The sequence below is a fragment of the Epinephelus fuscoguttatus genome, linkage group LG3 (assembly GCF_011397635.1).
Source record: "Epinephelus fuscoguttatus linkage group LG3, E.fuscoguttatus.final_Chr_v1".
In the NCBI taxonomy this organism is placed as follows: Eukaryota; Metazoa; Chordata; class Actinopteri; order Perciformes; family Serranidae; genus Epinephelus; species Epinephelus fuscoguttatus.
Genome location: NC_064754.1, coordinates 33,802,111 through 33,823,918, shown reverse-complemented (window position 1 = coordinate 33,823,918; position 21,808 = coordinate 33,802,111). Strand labels below are relative to the sequence as shown.

The 21,808-nt window shown below is 40.9% G+C and overlaps 1 protein-coding gene across 1 annotated transcript in view; it reads right to left on the bottom strand.

Annotated features, from left to right (window-relative positions):
- tusc3 (tumor suppressor candidate 3) overlaps positions 1–21,808 on the bottom strand; it is a 101,529-nt gene that overhangs the window by 25,639 nt on the left and 54,082 nt on the right. Inside the window, exon 7 of the mRNA XM_049572413.1 lies at positions 2,529–2,592. Coding sequence (XP_049428370.1) covers positions 2,529–2,592 — 64 coding nt within the window. The remainder of the gene's footprint in view (positions 1–2,528; positions 2,593–21,808) is intronic.

Sequence of the window (21,808 nt, the reverse complement as noted above, 5' to 3'; positions counted from 1 at the left end):
GTAATATTGACCTGCCTGAGAAGTCAACTGGTCACTTTTCAGACTGGCTGAGCTACACCAGTACTACTTACTTCTACTGTAGCATCTCTGAGCATCTGCTGTTCAACTTATATGACTTGTTAAAATAATCACATAAACATTTAATTATGAACAGTTCATACAATATTGTGAAATCTCTATTTTACAGAAGCAAGCAGTGCCCCATTCAACACTTGAGCTGTTCTGAAATCACTGCAAAGCACAGCCTCAGGTGGCTTATAATTACAGATTCTCTTCTTCAGCGTGCGCTGCATACAAATCCACATAACTAAGAGAACCTGATGGGGTGCACAAACAAAGGCTGCCACATGGAGAGATACAGAGCGGAAACTGATGCATCCTCTTGATGATATGGTAACAGACATGATAGGCTGCCGTGACACAAACACAACAGATATCTCCACATACAGCCATAGAACTGAGCCACAGAAGGTGGCAGTTTGGGTGGTCGTGGGCAGCTTTGCAACAGTGTGATAATGAAGTCATAATAACAAATGGATATCAGAGTTTAGAATAAGCCCATGCAACTGCAAACAGACTTTTTACCCTGAGCCTGCAGGCGTCCTACACCCACATCTGTCTACAGCAGCAGAACATCAGAAATGTGTAAAGCAGTTTAGCTTAAACAGACGGCTGTGTACTGCCACCATGGCATGTGTCCAATCTGGCCATCCTATTGCCAGTTCTGCCATCTGCATTTATTGTATCTGTCATGGTGCACCCTAATCGTTTTGGAAAATATTCACACTACAAATCCACATGGAAATCATTAGAGTGAAAATATATTCTGTTCCTGCTTAAATGATTTATATTAAAGTCAAATTGGAATATCTAAGATTGGCTTATGTACAGATGACAGAGACACTATGTTTGCGAAGTCGGACACTGAAATCTCTAATCCTAGTTTTCCTTGGTACTAAACTTTAAATCACTTCCACTATAACCTATTAAAGTTGCTCAAGGTTAGAGATGTCATCAAAATACCATACTGGCACAAAGCAAAAACGATCTGAAGTTCCACACTAAATTCTAGTTTGTTTACTCAAAAGGCCATGATTCGTCATAAAACTACCTTGTTTTATTTATTTTTTCCTGATGCATTTTAAGCATTCGTTCCTTTGGATCACAAACAAACTTTAAGTTTAGATAGAAAAAGAGCTTTAAAGCTGAAATCCATGTTTCTACATTAATGAATCGATATTATACCATCTGTATAAGGTAAGCACTAAAGCAGGCATAGCTGGAGACGTTTTTTTCAATCCTCTGGTATTAAGAGGTTTGTCAGCTCACAATGCTGGTTCCATCTAACTTCATCATTTCAATTATCTGTTTTCATGTTAGCTGGTCCTTCAGACACCTTATATGAACAAGAACAATTTGAAGGCCAGCAAATTACACATTGACGCTTTAAGCATTCTCCAGTGGATAGCTAAGATTTTTGTCAATGTGGACAGTTCTGTCTGAACCACAATGCTTTGTGTTTGGTTGATACAATTCATCAATCCTGTCTCATCTGATTATTGTGAAACAAACAGTAGATTGTTCATGCTTGGAGGGATCATATGCCTCCATCTGCCAGTCCATATGTAAGAATGAGAGAAATACATATATCCATGTTTTTATTTCAACCTAAAATGGTACACTCATGCAACTGCACGTGGTACCTATGTGTGAGCGCCTGTGCACAAGGAATTAAACAAGGTTACATCCATGGGGAAACTGCGTCTATGATGGATGTAAAATGTGTTAACACCACCTGCACAGACAACAGCAGTGGGTGTGTACGTGTTTCAGCAGGTGTGAACGTATGTGTGTGTGTGTTTCATTTAGATGTAATCAGATGGGCAGAAAATAAAAAAAATAAACTGCGTTAGCGTGGACAAACAAATATTGCTCTGCAGCAGGTGCGACCTTGGACCTGCTATTTCCCATGGGGATGAACACAACAGCTAGAAATGAACAGTATCATTACCCACACACATACAAAAGCACCAGTGCAAGTACGCACGGGTATACAAGCAGAGAGAGAGAAGAAGACAAACACAAACAGAAACATCTATCCTGCCAAAAGTACACAAGTAAACACACAAACCCAGAGACACAGCCTATCATCAGGGGTTGAATTTGGAACAAATCAGGCAAGGAGGTGAAGTTAAAAGAGGACAATCTCGCGTCTTTGTATTGTCTGTTTGTTCAGTCCAGCAGGCAGCCTCCCTATGGAGAATGCACACGGATGACAAAGCATTCGTGTCGGGAAAATAAATGTAGCAGAGAGAGAAGTTGGATGCTGTTTCGGATGTAGGAAAGGCGGCTTCCTATGCGATGTGTGTGAGCAAATAGAGAATTAAAGGTATTTATGGCTAAGAAGAGCTATTGGACAATTCACAGAGAGGTAAATTGCTCTAGATGATTTGGATTTTGCAGCGCCATGTTTCAATTAAGTAGACACATTACAACATACAAACACAAACCCATTGGTGAAAGGATACTCAGGAGAAGGATGATGTGAGACTCGGCCACAAACTGAGCCTGACTGCTGCCATGAATATAACTCTGTTGGGGCGAGAAACAAAGACACGGACATTATTAGTTTAACATTGTTCATTTCAAAAGGTCACACTGGGTTACATCCTCAGCGAAATTTCCTAATTGAAGAAATAAAGAACAATGCAGTGAAGAAATGGAGGGGTGAGTTATGAATGGTGAGGAACAAGGAGGTACAGTGGGCAAAATGTAACAGAAAAGTTGGAAGCAGTGAATAAAGAAAGCTATTTGGAAAATCATTCATAAAAGGGTCATAACCTTTTCTGAAAAATGTCTTCATTGTACTTAAAGATACAGAGAGGGCAAACGTTTGGTACCATCCCAAGAGAAAAACTTCTAATGGCTTATGAACCTGGCTTAAAATGTTGCCCTACATCCCTTTATCTTTTGAGTACAATAACTGTTCCAAATGTAAGTAAACTGGGCTCGGTTGTAGCCAAAATGGCATCCAGCTCCTGGCTTAATCTCATCTTTTGCTTTATCATGATGGACACAGGGGATCTAGAACAGAGTGGCCAGTACTTTTCTCCCCCAAGGATACATTTTATATGCAGCATATCAGCAGCAATTTGCTTTTGTTTGTGTGTGTCTGTGTGTGTTTGATGCAATCACACAAAGTTTATAAGCAGGAATATGTCATTTGTGTGTGTGCAGATCAATTTGAGAGTGCATGCATGTGTGTGTGTGCTTGTGTATTGTGAGTCACAAAGATTTCTCCCATGTATTGCGTAGGTGTGTAGAGGTGCTACCTTTTCACTGAGTAGGCAGAGAGGTCAATCTCACCATACAGGAACACTTACAGATACAGACACACAAAAGATTGTATCACCCTGCATTCACTCTTAATGGAGACTCCCACTGTTAAACTTGCAGGTGCTGTACAACTCTCTCCAAATGCATCGTAGCAGCATAAATGCTGCTTCCAACTCTTTCGTAGGACAAAACTAGTAGACAAAGTCATCCAAAAAAATATCAAAACCTTTGTTCCAGAAAACGGATAACACAGAAGATCATTTATCCACATTTCTGTCATTTGTCATTTTTGATTGGTTGCCAGTTCTCAAACAGTGCAGTTGTTACGTAACTTGAGCCAGTCTGAGGGCAGGCACCAGAGAAGAGTGGAAAGAGTGGCGTGCTGCAGAGGGCACAACCCTTTTTGTTAATAATGTGATGGGCAATGGGCCTAATGAAGAAAAATTTGCTCATACGATCTTCCATTCTTTCGTGGCACGTACAGATACTTAATACGTAATTTATTTCACTTTAGGTAAGAATGAAATTCATGAGTAGTCCAGACCTGCCACTGACTCTTGTACAGATATGGTGCAGAAGGGAAACACATAACTTTATATGGCAGTTTTAAGGGTGATTATGATGATGACCGAATCTCATGAACGTGCATAAGGACACTCAATTAGTCTTTGCAGAGTCTCGCCAGTGTTACTCGACTCTAACAATGCATTTGTATGTAAATGTATTCCAACTAGCCAACCATTCTGACACATCACTTCAGCGTGTCAGTTTTCCCTGCATAGATCACAGTCTGTTACAGTCAGCAGCCATTGTCTCAACCATTGAAGAAAGTCTCCCACACAGCACAATGCTTAAGGCGCAAACTCTGCACAAGCAAGCTTCTCTGATAAGATGTCAGAGGCCCAATTCGACTGGCATCTGTCTGTGTGTGATGGGAGCAAAGCAGAGAGACAGACAAAGGACGACTATGTGGAAGTCGTGTGGAAATGAGACAAATGGGAGAGCGATAGGAAGGAAGTCTTTCAGCTTGTTTCACAGTGTTTGAATCCCGGCAGATTATTAGCGTCTAGGTTTACGGCACATCTAGGGTCTGTTTTTCCACTCGACTGCCCCGGTGTTCATTTCTTTCCCTATCAGACAGGAATAAGGACGGAAAGATGAATATAAGATGACAAAGGAGGAGGAGTAAAGGGTGGACAGCTTTTTCTTGCTTCAGTGGAGATAAATGAAGATTTTTTGCACTTGAAAGCAGACATAAAGACGACAAAGGCTCAAGGCTGAAACAGATCCTTTTGTCTTCAACACAGACCTGTTGTTCTGTATTGAGTGGGGGGTTTGAATTGTTATCAAGCGTCTTTCCTTATTGACTGACAAACCGAGACTACTTTATTGCAACCAAGGAAAAAGTTTACTTTGGTTGCGCTGCACTTTTTGGAAGTTGGTGAGAGATTGCTTTTTGCATTCCTAATTACAACACCAGAAACTGCGAGTGCAACTCAGTCCCATCATGAGGAATTTCTATTTTGATATCTTGAACATATCAAATTAGTCAAATTTTGTTAATTTAAAATGTAAAAACCACAAGCACAAGGGTTGGGTCACTTGCTGGTGCAACAGTGGCTGTAAATGAATGTTGAAAAACACATACACACAAGTATCTAATGATTTATCTTGCTGGCACAACATTCTTAATGGCATTTGGCTTTTGGACAGGCATGCACATGAAATTTAGGGAGTGATTTGGACACCGCTTGTCTAACATTACTGCGAAGCACTATGGTACCGTGTATGAGGTGTAGCTGTGCATTAGGATTGCCTTGTATGTTGAAAAATTTGGTAATGGAACTTGGCAGGTTTTTTGCAGGTCCACCTCTATACTCCGGTCTAGCAATCATTTAAAATAAAAGCCTTTCCTGCCTTTATCTAAGCCTATACATTCACTCAGTTACGAGTTTATAAGGTACATTGAGCCACATCCAATGCACTCAATGCAACAGCTCTGCAATAAATTCTACCTTTATGAAACGTTATAGGGGTAGACACAGTCTTAGAAACACCCAAGTCAACAACACCACAAACCACAGCCATTCAGAAGGACTTAAACACAAGTGCAACATTGAAAGACTGTGGCACAATAACTGCAGTGAATCAGCTCTCCTCTTAAACCTAAACTGAATGTGATAAGGTTCATAAAAGTATGGAATTGCAATGGATTTAATCTGTGTACAGTATATTGTAGAAAACTACTGATTTATAGCAGCACACTAATGCAAATGCACAGAAATTCACTGACTGTAGAGATTTCATTAAAGAAAGCAAGTCTTAACATTTTGAAGATTTACATTTGAAAAAAAAAACAACCTTTTGAAACAGGAAATTGGCTCTAGATGAGATGTTTAAATGTATTAAACATTCTGACTGTCATGGGATCAGGTAATTTTGTCCTTGATTTTATCCCAGATTAAATGAGCAAAGCACTGGTGTAAAAACTTCAACAGCCGTAAAGGCAAAAATGTAAATGCAGGGCAATGAGAGAGAGGTACTCTGAGAAAATGGCACAGCTGTGCCGTGTCACAAAAGGCTAACAACTAGCCCATAAGCAAACCTTAATTGAATGAGACAAGTTCAGTCCCCTTTTCAGGAGACTGTTGAACAGTCACTCTGGGAAATGACTGCTAAATCAAGTACACTATAAGTACATGAAGCAGATTAAAAGGCATTGGGAAAGAAAAAAAAACACACACACAAAAAAACCATCACATAAACTCACAAGCTTGGGAAAAAAAACACAAATTAATGAGAGACAACTGCATCAGTATCCTAGGGTGGATTTTTTCTTTCAAAACTAAACAAACATTACTTCATACTACCTTTCCAGACAACACTCTCTGCATGTTGCCTCCTCAACATAAACAGAAACTGAAGATAGAGGCTATGAGCACGAGCAGTGCTTGGGGGATGAAAAATTCCTCAATCCATGGCCAGGCACTTCCAATTAATCTGATGGATTAGAATGCAGGAGTTTCATTCATTAGTGTGCAGAGCTGAGAGTGTGTGTGTTTCAGTGTATGTAGCTGTGCATGTGTTTACTGAAAACACAGTAAGTAAATGCGTGTTTCTGAATGAGACTGTTTAGGGAGGATTTGTCTGTGTAAAAGAAAGTCTGAGTGTATGTGTGCTCATTAGAAAGACGTAAAACATCATGGTGGTCTGAAAGCAAAAGCAGCCGAGCTAACGTGGAGATGAATGGAAGTGTACTCAACAGTCTCACTCTATGACTCGTTCTTTCTCTTTCTCTTACGCACCGGTTACCTACACACACCAACTCAGACACTTGTGTATCAGCCCATGCATTCTTTGTATTGTGGTTTGGTGCTGAATATAGCCCAATACAAAAACTACCTGTTTTACATATATTTAAATTACAACAGGCTGAGACAAATGAATCTATTAAGACACCTACGTACATAACATATAGATGAAGACTGCTTCCAGTGCTTCTGCTACCAAATTACTACGACATACTTTTTCAAAACAGGGCAAGAGTACTTTAACCCTTCAACATAAGGTTTATCTGAAGAATCAAAAGAGGATCTTCACTGATGTACAAAAAAGAAAAACAGCTCAAACGGCTCATTGTTTGCCTGAATGGGCCTTTTCAGCGTCAAAGTATGTAAAGAGTCAAACATACAATCCACCCCTACCTGTAAGTGGTGGAACGGATCGTACAAATGCTTGAATCAAATCTGCTTTCATTAGCAGCTGTCTTGTATCCAATCTGTGCCACAACGTCTGACCACCTGTCAAGGGCACAGGCAAGCACCTGATTGCAGCCATCTAAAGTTTTCTCAGTACTTCACAACTTATTTAAGCAGTCTTAAAAGTACATCTTCAAGATGTTTAAAAAAGAAAGCAATTACCCAGAACAGCTGGGCACTGTTGTTTTTAGCAAATGGTTCATAAGCAGGAGTAAATACTGTTTATGCTGGGGACTACGTTCAGCTATGCATTTATACACATCTGGTGCACCATTGAGTAGGGCTGTAATGATTTGTGCATTTGTGCCAGACCATCACAGTAAGAGGGGCATGGTCCGCTGCATGTAGCCACACATAACATACACAATATGTAGATTGATGCACCTAATGAGGAGCCAAAGTTCAAAAGTGTGAGTCCTGCCTGTAATCCTTGCTACATGTCATTAGCAGCATGTGCTGTTGTTAGCGCAACATGCTGATTGGCTTGAGAGTCAGTCACACTATGGCGAGCGCATACGAAATGCCGGACCTGGAAGACATGGTCTGCAACAACAGCAGTGGAGAGAGAGTTGTGTATAAAACAAGGAGAGTGTGTTGGTGATGCTCTACCAATGTGTGTGTGCAGATCACATCCAGCAAAAAGCAAACCATACTTTGTTTTTTTTATTTCATAGCATAAGGAATGTTTTTCAGTTTTACAGCTTATTGTGATTTGTTGCCTTTGGGGAAAGTCTCTGTTCAGTGTCCACACAGTGTAATACAGAAATGTTCCTTATTTTATAATGAAAGTAGTTTACCAAAGTTGACAGTGGGCAAAATGCTTCCTCTGTCCCACACGAGAGAATTTTGTCTGTCTTTGACTCCAACATTACTGTCTGTTCAAGATAAATGAAAGTTAATGTATCCTTCTGAATTTATTTATTTTCTCTGCCGTACCAAAATTGCATTGAACTGTTACCAAATCGTGTGAACCAAATTGTGACTTCTGTGTACCGTTACACTCCTACCAGTAAGTATTTATGGCAGCAGAACAGTGTATGTGGGATTGACTCAAAATAAAACAGTGGTCGTGTTCATCTGAATGGAGACACATGTCACTTAGAGATACTGTTTGACTCACTGATGTGAGAGAATGGGATGGGAATTTGTATTTGGATATACAGGCAATACTTGTAAGAAGGATCGATTTATCATTTTTGGCCTTTTCATGGGATTTGTGGAAAACAAGAAAACTATAAAATGTTAGCAGACTTTTCAGTCCCTCACTTAGTAGTCTGTCTTTAACAAACAAAGCCATCTTCATATTTCGTTCTGTAACAAAACTACTGCATGCTGTTACATGACACTGTTTTGATGTAGTTTTAATGCACAGCATGTTGACACACTCTCCCTCCCTCCCTCCCCCCTTTAAAAAAAGCCTCACTATGGCTCACCTTCACAAATTTGGGCAGGTTCAAACTGTGTAGCTGTCTGGTACAACTTTAATCCGCTACTGCTCCAATTAATCTGATGGATTAGTTTCTTAAGAGAACCATGTCTGCGAATGAGCTCAAAACATCAAGTCTGTTTGTCTGTAAATAACATGGAAGGATGTAGTATATGTGAAAGAAGCAGACCGACTGGTAAATACACGAAACTGTCTCCTATAGTTGGGGATATAATGGTCAAAGTCAGTTTACTAAATTTACTGACCGATCTCTTAAGGCTAACATTAATTATAATGCTATGAATTTTTCAGAATAAATGATTGCATAAGCACTCTGTGTGCCAAGGGAGAAGCATGTTTGCTTTTGGTTGTCTAAGGCAATTGAGAAAACAATTAGTATTCTATCCACCTTTTTATTTACCATATCCTTGGGTATACGCATTTAAAATGCAATGAATAACTCTAACACAAAGAAAGGTCTATGCAAAATATAAACTCAGTGATGAGATTATTCCTCCAGAGGGTCTCAAGAAAATAAACGGTAAAAGGTTAGCTCAATCAAAAATCTAAATATCAACATTAGAACTCTAAGGTATGTCTAGACCTTTCCCAAACACCTCCCCTGAGGATAATTTACTCAAGTAGTTTTTTTTTCTATTAGCATGCTCTGAGATCAAGATCTCGGGTCTATACGTGTTTGCATTCTTTCTAACACGAAAACCGAGATGTGAACAGCACTGTGTGTGTCTGTGTTCATGCACTCATTTGAATACACTGACATTAAAAAGCTTGTTTATATAAGAACTGCATAACATAGCCCATTTGTCAGACTTCGCAGCAAATTAGGTGTCTGCGCCGATGCAGGAGTATAATATGCCTTTACACAAACACACACACACACACACACACACACACACACACACACACAGAGGAAGGCCATACACAACTCACATGTTTATTATTGTATTAAAATAAGGTTGAGAACAGGCTTTCACAACAGGCTATCAATGTCACATCCTAGTGTGCTACATGTCAAAGGAAACACGTGACAAGAACCTAAGTACCAATAAAAAAAGTAATAGCTGGCATCAGTGGCGAATTATGTCAACACTGATGACACAAAGTATATGAGCAATGATTGTACCATGTCCCTCCTTCTCTTGACTTGACTATTCTATCTCTGAAACCAAAGCGCTGTAGTGGTAGCTGTTAATAGCTGTGGGCCAGATAACCTTTACAAATAGCTATATTCATCCTTTTTCATCCCGTATCATGCATTTGTGTGTACAGTGTGTGTGAATGTGTGTTTTGTTTGGTAAAGGTCAGGAGGCACTCAGACAGGAAGAGGGATAAATGAAAAGTCAACAAAGCAGAAAGAACGGAGAGGAGAAAGAGTAAGTAAGAGAGATGGAGTGGAAATATGTGCTTCATTTATATGAACAAAGGATAGGTATGACTCCGTGTGTGGTGTTGTGAATGGGTATAATGATAGGCGATCAAGGAAGTGAACTCTGCGAGGTACTCTGGGTAAGGGTGCTGGCTAAATACCTCCAACATAAAATGAGGGCAATAGCATGGAGGAGAAAACCAAGGGAGGGAATGATTGATTGCAGGATGATACAGCTGGACTGAATTAGACCTGTAAACTAACAAAAACAAAACCTTAGTGGTGATCGACTGAGAGTGTAAAAAAAATAAAGTGGTAGATCATTTTAGAGTGGGCAAAAAGGCAATTTGCTATTTTAGATTGAGAGTTAGTATAAAATATTCAAATTTAAATATTTCTGAGTTAAAAAAGAAATATGCTGCAACACATCAGCGATTAAATGTCTAACTAACCAGATCTGAGAGCATATGGGGGAGATTTACCCAGTATAGCAGAGGGACTATGGGCAGGTTCACTGAACACTTCATTTGAACAAATATGGTAGTCTATTTTAGGGATTCAGGTGATGCTTTAAAATCTCATTATCTACTCACTGTTTATGCAGTTCAATGTTTACACACTCCATGGAGAGTTCAGTTTAATTACCCAAGAGTCAATTAAAGCCATTTAAAACCTGTGTTTTTATTTATTTATTTTTTAAAACATGTCAATCAGGAAAATGAGGTGGCTTCTCATTTCCTCAATAGACTACATTTAATTTCTGTTTTGTTTTTCAGGGATATAAGGGGGATTTCATCTGGTGGCAATGAGCTGTTAAAAAAAAAAAAAAGGAGCACACATGCAGACTGGTTCAATCTACAGGCTGTCCAAATAAATCTGAAAAAGGAGAAAAGGAGAAAAAAACTTGCCACTCTGTTCTTACCACTACTGAGTTGCCCTTGAGCAAAATAGTTAACCCCCAACAGCTCCAATAGTCCTCTCAGTGGCAAATAACTGAAGTTGTACTGGGCACTTCCCAGGAGTGGGTGCGTAGGAGAGAGAAAATGAGTCAGACGATTTGCAGTCTAATGGCTCTGGCACATCAGCATTGAAAACAAGCAGCAACCCCCTGGGCTGACAAATGTAGCCAACGCAGAAATACCAAAAGCAGCAGTTCTTCAAATGGCCACTTGAGACTGGCTCCAGAAGTGAGTCAAACCCCACAGATGCCCATGCCCAACTTTATAGCAGAAAAACAGGTTGAAAGCCTGGTACAAAAAAACACACAAACAAACAAAACAGTTTTGGCCTCTGTGGCTAGTTTCAACATTTGTGACAACTGTACAGGGGGAAATTTGAATATAACTCACCTGTTTTCATTTCATTTTATCAAGGCTTACAGTTACGCATATTTAGGGGAAGGGCCGCTTGAGTTACAGGCTATCTGTGAGGCACTAGACTCACAAGTCAGTCTTTAGATGCTTTGCTTAGCTAAAGACTGATGTCTTTCTCCCTGATTTTGTGTTAAGATGGGTGGATACAATTTCAGAGTTTAAAAAAACTCCCTACGTTGCAGAACCAATAGTAAATCCGCAGGGCGGTCCTTCAGTGGCTCGCTGAACTCTTGTGCTCATAAACATAGTCCGACTGTTGTTTTAAACAAAGTCGCTGTAAGTCCTTCATTTCCACAATCTTGTGGACTGAGCACACGTTTGATAAAACAGAGTTAAATCTCTCTGCATCCATTTTCAAGCTCTTTGTGTGTTTGTTTCCTTGCGGACGAGAGAAGGGGAAGCACACATTTCTGGGAGGGCGTGTCCTTTTAAAAAATGCAAGAGGCGTTGCTTTGTTGCCGGCCATTTTCTCCAGTGTGTTAAACACACTTTAGAAAGGAGTGTCCCCAGACTATCAGAAGGTGGAGATCTCTGATTGTCTGGCGGCGAGACTAGTGAGGCACTGCTAAAGTCTACGAGTCAGATCCACCCCTCGCTAATCTACAGCTCCAACTTCTTGTCCCAATATGGTCACCCCTGGTTCTGGCTGGGATAAAAACTAAAATGGCAATGGCCCCAGTGCAAAACTTGAGGGTTCAAAACGGCAGTCCACAAATCATTGGGTAGCATAACAGGAGCTACCTCCATTATTTTACACAGTCTGTGATTGAAAACAGTGAAATTTGGCAGCACATTCCAATGCAATTGGGGCGATTAGTGGATTTGCTCGTGAGAGTAAAGTAAATCTTATGCTGACAACACATGGATTTATATTACAATATAACCAGGTGACCCTGGCCCCATACAAGCACTTAGTAGGTGCACTGAACAAATCAGTGATTGGATGTCCTACAGTTTCCTTCAGTTAGACTGGATTAAACAACAATAATTGTCTTTGGATCTAAAATAGAAAGATTGAGAGCTGGTGTTCAGCTTGATTCTATAATGTTAAGAACCTTAAACCAGGCCAGAATGTTTGGTATAGTCATGAACTCAGACCTAACATTTTATGTTGAGACAGTTACAAACTCAGCCTACTCTCACCCAAATAATACAATAAATTCAAAAACTTACGTCTCTCTCAGAAGTCTATGTATTCATCTTCAGTGGGTGGGACAACTGAAACACTGTTTTTACAGGTCTCTAAAAAGCTGTTCAGGCAGCTTCAGCTGATTCAGAATGCTGCTCGAGAGTCCTCACTAAGACCAGAAGTCAGTCTAGTTCTCTGATCTTTACAATAGCTTCCTGTGTGTCAAAGAATTGATTTTAAATAGTTACCACCTGATGTGCGGCTCCATTGTAAATTGTCATGGTCAACAACAACAACTGTTGACCAACAGCAAGCCGTCTTAACACGTTATAGTGCTGCCCTTTAAAACCTTCCATCCATTTTCACCTCAACTTATGCCTTTCGACACGTAGGAGCAGCGGCTCTACTTCAAGCTCCCTCTGGATGTCCAAGCTCCTTACTCTATCTCTAAGGCTGTTGAAATAAAAACTGCTATACAAAAGAGAAATGGTTTGTAGACAGGTATGACATGGGAGTCAATGACACAAATATGTCTTTTAAATACAGTGTGTGACTTGTTACATTAACAACTGAGATGGCTGGCCCAGAGAGATTTTCTACCTCTTCAGTAACTTTCGCTTGGATGAAATGGTAAACAATCATAAGAACAAAATGCTGGGGGGAGTTAAAGGCCCAATAAAGAGAAAATAAACTGAAGTTTGGAGGGCTATTGTGACTGACTATCGCTAACCTGGCTGACATGCTAGCTGTTAGCTCACCAAGTACTCCTCTATTCATCTTTTCTTTGCACATCAATCTCCTCTTTCTTCCTCTCCACCTTTCATGACACATTTGTTGAATAAATAGTCCTTAATTAGAGTTTCTGCTACAAACAATGCTTCCAATCATTTCATGTTTGGCTATGCGTGTCTGTGGGTGCAATCCTCAAAGTGTGGAGACAAAGAAGGATGGTCAATGTCTACGGGTCTGAACAAATATTCAGCCTAGAGGACCATTTATTTCACTGCTTCACTACACTGTTCAATTCTCTCCATATCGGCTCAAAACACCCAGATAAACACACAAGCATTCCCTCATTCAATCAAATACACACACACTCATAGAGGTAAAGCAGAAAATAAAACAGCACTCACACTCACTAACACACACCACACACTGATGCCCTCTGCAAGCCAAAAGTCAACAATTTGCAAAAGAGCCAATAAAAGTGACAGCTGTGTTTCTTTGAAATATGAAAGGTTAGCAATAATGCAGAGAATGCTGCTGCCAACAGCCATCAACCAATCATGTGAAATCAGCTGGAAATATGGAAATGTCATCAGCAAGTAGTGTGGAAATAAGAAAGGGTTGGTTATAGTAAAATCAGAAAAAGAAAGACTGGCTGAAATGCTTCATAAATGGGCCATTTACTTTCCTAAGACCCACTTCCTTTCAGGCTGGGACTGGTTACAGTTTGTTATATTTTAACTTGTTCAATACAAAACTTCTACCATAAAAAACTTCCAGTCTTTGCTTTTTTTTTTGCTTTTTTACCCATCTTTCGACCTCTTCTTCCCTCTCACCATTTAAAAGCTGTTCAGCTGTGTGTCTTTTGCTTCATTTTTTGGTGTACATGACTGTGTTTGTAGTATTTTGAGTGGGCTGTCATACTATGTAAGAGTTTGGCTAAATTGTGTGTGCCTGTTTGTAGCAGTACCTGCGTACATGCACTTGGGTATCGTCCATGTGGGTGTGTGTATGTAGTTGTTAGAGCACAGCTGTGTCTATGTCCCATTTTGTGTGTGTGTATGTGTCTGAGCTAGCAGTATTTTCTTGGCTGCACAGTGAGACGCTCACTACAATTTCATCTGCTTGGTTGTGCCATTCGTCAGTTGACAAATCCTTTCAATATAGTCTACCTGGCCTCGCTCGCTCATCATTTTAAAGGAATTACACTGTCTGGGGAGAGTGGGGGAGAGAGGAGAGTGGGAGATTATAGAGGGAGGTGAGAGGAAGTAACACGAAAAAGAGGAGGGAAGTAGAAGAGGCAAGATAAGGCGGGTATCTTTTCAATATCATCTGCCCAGTTCAAGCAATTCACTGTCGGAGGATGGAGAGGGAAAAAGAGGGATTTTAAGAGAGTGTGAAAGTGGAAAAGGTGTGAAGGCGGGAGGGAAATAAGAGAGAGATGAAGGCCATTTACACAAAACGTAATGAAGCAATATCTGCAGCTATTTTGGTTGAGTGGCTCCAAAATAGTAATCTGGCCCAGAAGCTGAAGAGAATGTGGTTAGGTTAAAGCATTTTAGTCACTGGAGTTATCAATGAGGCTACTGTTGTTAAAGAGGTACAGTATGATTAAGGTTAGCCTATAAGGCCAGGCCTGTGAGAGGGTTAACAGGAAGTTATAGCGTAATAGAGCCAGCCCTCAGTAGGTTCACATGCTATAATTTCACATAATAAGTTCACATGCACTCAGTGATCCCTTTATTAAATACTCATGTACAATCTATTACAATCCAATACAAAAGCCCTGCTGTAACATCTATCTTCACAAAGCTCATTATGTTCAGGTTTTGGTGATATCATTGGAAACGTCATGTAGGGCTCAGCAATATATCAATATTAATACATATAGTGATATGAGACTAGCTATGATCTAAGACTTTGGATATTGTAATACTGTAAGTGTTGTCTTGTCCTGGTTTTAAAGGCTGTATCACAGTGATGTATTTTTCCTGAACTTAACAGCAGTTCAACCATTTGCCTCTACCAACTTAGTCACTACATCCACATTAAGATTATTTATAAAAAAAAAATAAATAAATTATTAGGAAAACAGTTTGTGAAAGCACCAATAGTCAACACTAAATATCATTGCACTATCAATATCACAGTATTTGTTGTAATATATCATGATATTTTCTCCATATTGCCCAGCCCAAGTGTGATGTATTGTATTGGAGGTAAGTCATGTAAACAACCATAAGAAGAATAAAATAGGCATACATTTAAAATGCAATAAGCACCTTTTTTTTGGTTTAATGTAATGAAAAGCAAAGCAAGTAGTTGTCATGAAACTATATGATTTCATAGGATTTTATGCGTTTGGCTTTGCTGTTTCTTGTGCAAACATACAAAGCTAAAGTGGCTATCTAGCAGGCCACATGCTTCTGGGATACGATGTTGTCTATTGCCATAATGAGCCTGGATCCATACTCTAGATTGTGCATATCATTTCAAAAGCTCATACTGCATAGTGTTGCAAAGGCCAATTTAATTACAGTATAACAATAAAATGCAGTGAATGTCATGGCAGGCACCTACATTCCCATTTTATCTCCCACCTGAAACATATATTAAAAGAGAGCATGACTTTTATATCTTGAAATGGTGTTGTTTAATATATAGGCAGCTGATTGGTACTGAAGGTGGTAACGTCTGTTATTTTGAGAATGGATACCATTAGTCATGGGACTCCTAGACAGTGCTTCCAATATGGACAACGGTATGTTTGCAGCTTGTCACTAAGATAACATATCCCCTTTCATTAGGAATACAGCATGCAGTGCTTTTACACAGATAAAAGCAGAATTGTCTGATTTGATATGACATTTGATCATACTCTGGACACCTACACTTGTTTCAGAAGCCGCCTCTGCAGTTTGCTAAAATCCCAAACTATAAAACTTGAACTTTCTGGGTAAACTTGTGGTCTCCCAGCTGCAACAGGCCACACAATGGGCCCTCTGTCAGTTCTTCATCCTTTCTGCTCCTAACTGGTATAATTTGTTTTCTGCATGCTCAGTAATAAATCTTTTATGACCTGCTCACCTTTGCATTTGAATCAGATGCCTATGGCTACTGCTCCCCACAGTTAGGGAATTAATTTCTGTCTTTATCTAAAATGCTGTTTCAACACTTCACTATGTCAAAAGCTTTAATGCCGCCCTCATCGCTCTGCTCAGCTCATACAAAGCCAAGAACAAGAGAGGAAGAGAGGACACGAGCGGAAGGCAGGTAGGAATGTTTCAAACTAGCTGACTGCACTTCATTCTTACGAAGACTATGCCGTTGTGTGAGGACAGAAACAGATGTGAAAGAGAGAGGGAGAAGGGGGGGGGGGGGGGGGGGTAGAGAGAATTCACTGATGAGCAGAGAGAGGAAGGACACAGTGAATGCAGTAAAAGAAGTAAAGAAGTAAAGAATGGAGGAAGCGGCAAATGGAAAAGGGAGTCATTATGAATACAGGAATTCAAGGATGCAAAGAGCGCTAAGACCAGAAAGAATAAAACAAAGGACAAAAGTTGCAAGTCTGCAGTTATAACAGTCCAGAAAAAGGTCCTGAGGTGACTGGAGACTAACTGCAAATAACAAAGGAAAACAGAGTGAATACTAAGTTGTTGCATCGATAATTAAAGGTCTTAGGGCTGGGTGATATGGCCAAAAATGTTACATTAAAAAATGTTCATAAATCTGAGGTAGATTCAAGAGAATGTCAATAAATAAATCAATAAACAGACAAAGAAATCTTAACTCTGGTCAACAGCACGTCAAACTCTTCAAACAGACAACAAAATAAATAGACAAAAGAAAAACCTCACCTGTGGTCAGTATTTTCTGTGCAAGGTTTAAACTATATGTCATTTCTGCTGTTCCTCAATCAAAACAAGAACAAAAGATGGACTTTGATGATGTCGTGAAGTAGCATGCGATCATAATTCCTAATAATGGACACCATTACCCCACTTCTACCAGGCTTACTTGCCAAAGAAAACAAATTAAGACCATTCATTTATGTTTTCATGCATCTTGCAGTCAGAATGTTTTTTTTTACAAACCATAACTCGGTGTCCCTGGTAACACCTGTGGGTTTACCTGGAGCAATCATTACCAAACCCAAGGGTGTTATGCAATGGGAACATTGTCCACTGCTCCAGTTAATAGAACAACCCTGAGATACAACTTGGCCATGGAAGATATCACTTGTCTGCTTAGCTTATAGAACCCTTTGTCCCACAATGAGTCATAGGACTCTAGTTTCCCGGCGCAGTGCAGGTGGCGCAGGGTGGCGAACCCCGCGCAGAGCTAGTTTCGAGCAGCGCAACCTGAGGCACGCTCAGTTTGGTAGTTTGGCAGACCGAGGTGTGCTGAGATGGCTGTGGCGGTGCAGCAGGGGGAGGTGCTGACAGATCCAGGTTGGCGCAGTGACAGTTTTGTGCCAAAAGGCTTTGCCGAAGGTGCGCTAAAAGCTCGCCATCTGAAACCAGGTCTACTGTCAGCACATGGGGAGCACAGCCGGTGTAAGCCGAAGTTTGGCTGACCGGCGGACAGTGTGCACATGTCACCAAAGCCTCACAGGCAGGTTTCCAGAATATCAGGCACATTAACAATGTAATAAATAGCCAAAAAAACACTATTCAATGCAACTATCTGCAATCAGCACATAAATGTATCTCTATACCGACTGTCCCGTCACATCTGATGTCAGATCAAAGGGGGCTGGCACTGTTTGGCACATTTGGCACGCGTAATGGAAACCGAACCTGATTTGAGCTGCAAACTAATGAGGTCACACCCCTCTCAGCCAACCACAAACAGCCACAGCATCAGATAGGGAGTATATATTCAGCATCTGTCATCTTAGAAAAGTCAAAAGAAAAGAAACAGAGTGAGACTGCAAGAGAGAAAGAGAGAGCGCACGCGCGCACGAGTGAAACACAACATTGATTTACAATTGTGGTGACCTCCTCCCAGGCTACCTTTGCATCACCAGCCCGTGGAGGTCTGCTCGCAGTTCCGCATATTCGGACACTGCGAGCAGACCTCCCGGACCAAAACATCAGTTTCCTCCTGGGAGAAGTTTGGCCATCTGACGCTGCTGCTCTCTTCTGCTATGGTGAATTGAGTAAACTCTCATTACGCCTTCGCGCGGCGCATTTATGGGTGAGGAGAGGGGCTCATTTGATTGGTGTGATGTGTGTAAAAACCCACTCCACGCCTTCTCTCCTCCCTCTTTCTGACTTGCGCCGGTAGGCGGGACAGAGGTGGGAAAGAGGGGTAGCTGCGCCAGGCGCACGGTGTGCCAAACTTACAAAATCCGCCTGGCCATACCCAGTTGGCGAAGCGCAGGTGCACTGCGCCCCCGCCGCGCCCGGTCTGCGTAACTAGAGCCCATAAAGCTAACATAATGCTAGCAAGATTCAAAGTCAATATCAATGCAAACGGTTGACAAACAGACAAACAATAAAACAAACAATAAAATTTGACAGAATGTTTAACAGCAAAACTAACTCGGCCTCCAGCCCTGTCATTGTCCCTAAATGAACTTTTATGGACAAATGAAAAACCGTGTGTAACATTCTGTCAGCTGCAGCCTGAGGAAGAGAGCTGGATGTGAGATGGTTGCTGATGTGGTAGAAAGCACAGTAAGTTCAGAGGGTTGAAGCTTGTGTGTTGCAGTCACCATCCTGTGGTGTTCAAAGAATGAGGTGTTGAAGGACTGCACTCAGTATTGCAAAATAATTGTAAATGGAGACTTTGAAAGCATCGCTGTAGCTATGGTTACTCATATTAGATACAGGCTGATGCTGCAGCCAATCAGTGTAAAGTATTCACCCAGACCATGCCATAATTCAAAACAACAATCTATCTAACATGGCAGATATCATGTTCACATACAAGGAAATGTATTCTCATTATGTATATTAACATCAGGTAATTTTATTCTAATGAAACAGCCTCAAGTAACGTAAGCTATGCTGATATTAACTTGCTAACTCACCATTAGATGAGTCAACTACTGATGCAGCTACTGTAGCTAACATCATGTGGCAAATTTAATTATCGGTAGCCCAGCCTCTGTCGTTCATGGTCAAAAAAATCATACAAAAAATAACTTAATGAGCATGTTGAATGTTGCTCTAATGGCAGTGTCTGGTTTCGTCTTCTTCTTCTGTTTAATTGCAGGTGGTAACTGGTGTTTAAGGGGCATCAGTGCCCCCCTCTATCAGTTTATCTTGGCTTAATTACATCGACAATTATCAAACATTTATTATATATCTGTTGTTGTGCCAACCAGCCCTAGTTGTGACATCAGTGATATCAGGAGTAGGCAGGATATTCTCGGATATATCCTGAAGAGTGCGATAGCTATTCTTTGTCAAACTGTATTATGTGACAATATTGCGAGACTAAAAAAGTGAAGCTTGTCATGGATGCAATGCCAAGCGGTTTGAAAATCAATTAGGATTTAAGTAGCCAGAATTTCCATCTCCAACAATAGCAGCATCTCTGCTTGTAGATGCTTGTCCTGGCAGAATAAAAGTGCTTCAGAGGCAAAGTAAGTGGCAAAGAGAGTGGAGTGGAGAGATAGGGAAATAACAGGGAAAGAGAAAGATGGGGTGACGGCTGGGAGCTACAGTTGAGAGCTACACATAGGATGAGGGTGTAACCTATTTGTTGTCAAACAGACTGAAAAATGACACAGAGCCAACAGAGCCTGACAAATAGAGTGCCTTTTACACAGAACAAGAGAGAGGGAGCATACCGTATGGAATAGAAGATGGGAAGGGGCAAGAGGGAAGTTTTTTTAGTTATTTTCTTTTCTTTTGACTTTATGAGAGTGTGTTTGTGCACTCCTCTCTGTAGTGTGTTTGTGTGTAGTCTCTAGGAGTGCTGGCTACAGGGAATACCAATCCTTTTCAGTCTCTGCATGAGCTGAATTGACTATTTCCTAAAACAACAACACTGCTTTGTGTACCTGGGGTCTGTGTCGCTGTGGAAAGCTTTGTGTGCAATGCATATGTCATGTATGAGACGATCTCTTATTGCAGGCACATTATCACATTTAAAGGCAAATTTCATTCATTCTATACCTCCAGAAATGGAAAAACTTTCTCTGCCCCCAACCCATCTCTGCTTGGTCCAAGATGACTCTGACATGTCTCTAAGGTGGTATTAACACACAATGACTGCTCCCAGCTGTCCACTCACACACACACTGTCCCGGCGCTGACCTGTTAGTAGGTGGTAATGGTACAGGGGCCAACAGCCTTACAGATGTTCCTATCGTTAATGTAATACAGCCTCACTTGCCTCACTGTAAAACTGATTTATCTTAAAGGGATAGTGCATCCAAAAATGAAAATTCAGCCATTATCTACTCACCCATACGCCAAGGGAGGCTCAGGAGAAGTTTTAGAGTCCTCACATCACTTGCGGAGATCCCAGGGGAGAGGGGGAAGCAACACAACTCCACCTAATGGAGGCTTACGGCGCCCCAGATTCAAACGCCCAAAAACACATAATTGAAACCACAAAATATCTGCATGCTGCTCGTCCGTAGTGATCCAAGTGTCCTGAAGCCCAACATAAAAAGTTGTTTGGAAAAACGTCATTTGAACTCTGTTTATAGCCTGACTGTAGCCTGCAGCTCTGACTGCCTCTCTGTGCACCGCGCTCACTTGTGCACGCTTGTGCGAGACCAGTGAAAGCACAGCAAATGACATTTTTTCAAACAACTTTTCAGGTCACGGCTTCAGGACACTTGGATCACTACGGACAAGCAGTATGGAGATATTTTGTGGTTTCAATTATGTGTTTTTGGGCATTTGAATCTGGGGCGCCGTCAGCCTACATTAGGTGGAGTTGTGTTGCTACCCCCTCTCTTCCCTGGGATCTCCGCAAGTGTTGTGAGGACTCTAAAACGTCACCTGAGCCGGGGCGCCAGAGGCTTATTGGCAGAGCAGGCGCCCCATGTACAAGGCTGTTGCCGCAGCGGCCTGGATTCGACTCCAGCCTGTGGCCCTTTGCTGCATGTCACTCCCTCTCTCTCTTCCCCCTTCACGCTTGTCTGTCCTATACATTAAAGAATAAAAAACCCCAAAAAATATCTTTAAAAAAAAAAACTTTTTATGTCGCGGCTGCAGCACACTTGGATCACTATGGATGACCAGTATGAAGATACTTTGTGGATTCAATTTTGTGTTCTTGGACGTTAGTCTGGGGCGCTGTCTACCATTAGGTGTGCTAGCCGCTCCACCCGCCAATCTCCGCAAGGGATGTGAGCACTCTAAAACTTCACCAGGGCCTCCGTCGGCATATAGGTGAGTAGATAATGGCTGAATTTTCATTTTTTGGTGCACTATCCCTTTAACTCTTACACTATTGTTTTTGCTGAAAACACTCATACTAACTGTAAAGGAAAAAAGAATGACAGAAAGGAAGGAAGAAAGACGGAAAAAGGACAGCAACCAAGGAACAAGGAAAGAAAGGCAGGGAAGGAGGTTAACGAGAGGAGAATAAAAGGAGGGCAACAAAGAAATGGAAGGTTGGATAAAGTGAAGAGACAGAAAAGAAGGAATGAGAGGAACAAAATGGATAGATGAATAAATGCATTGGTATATAGACAGTAAAAAT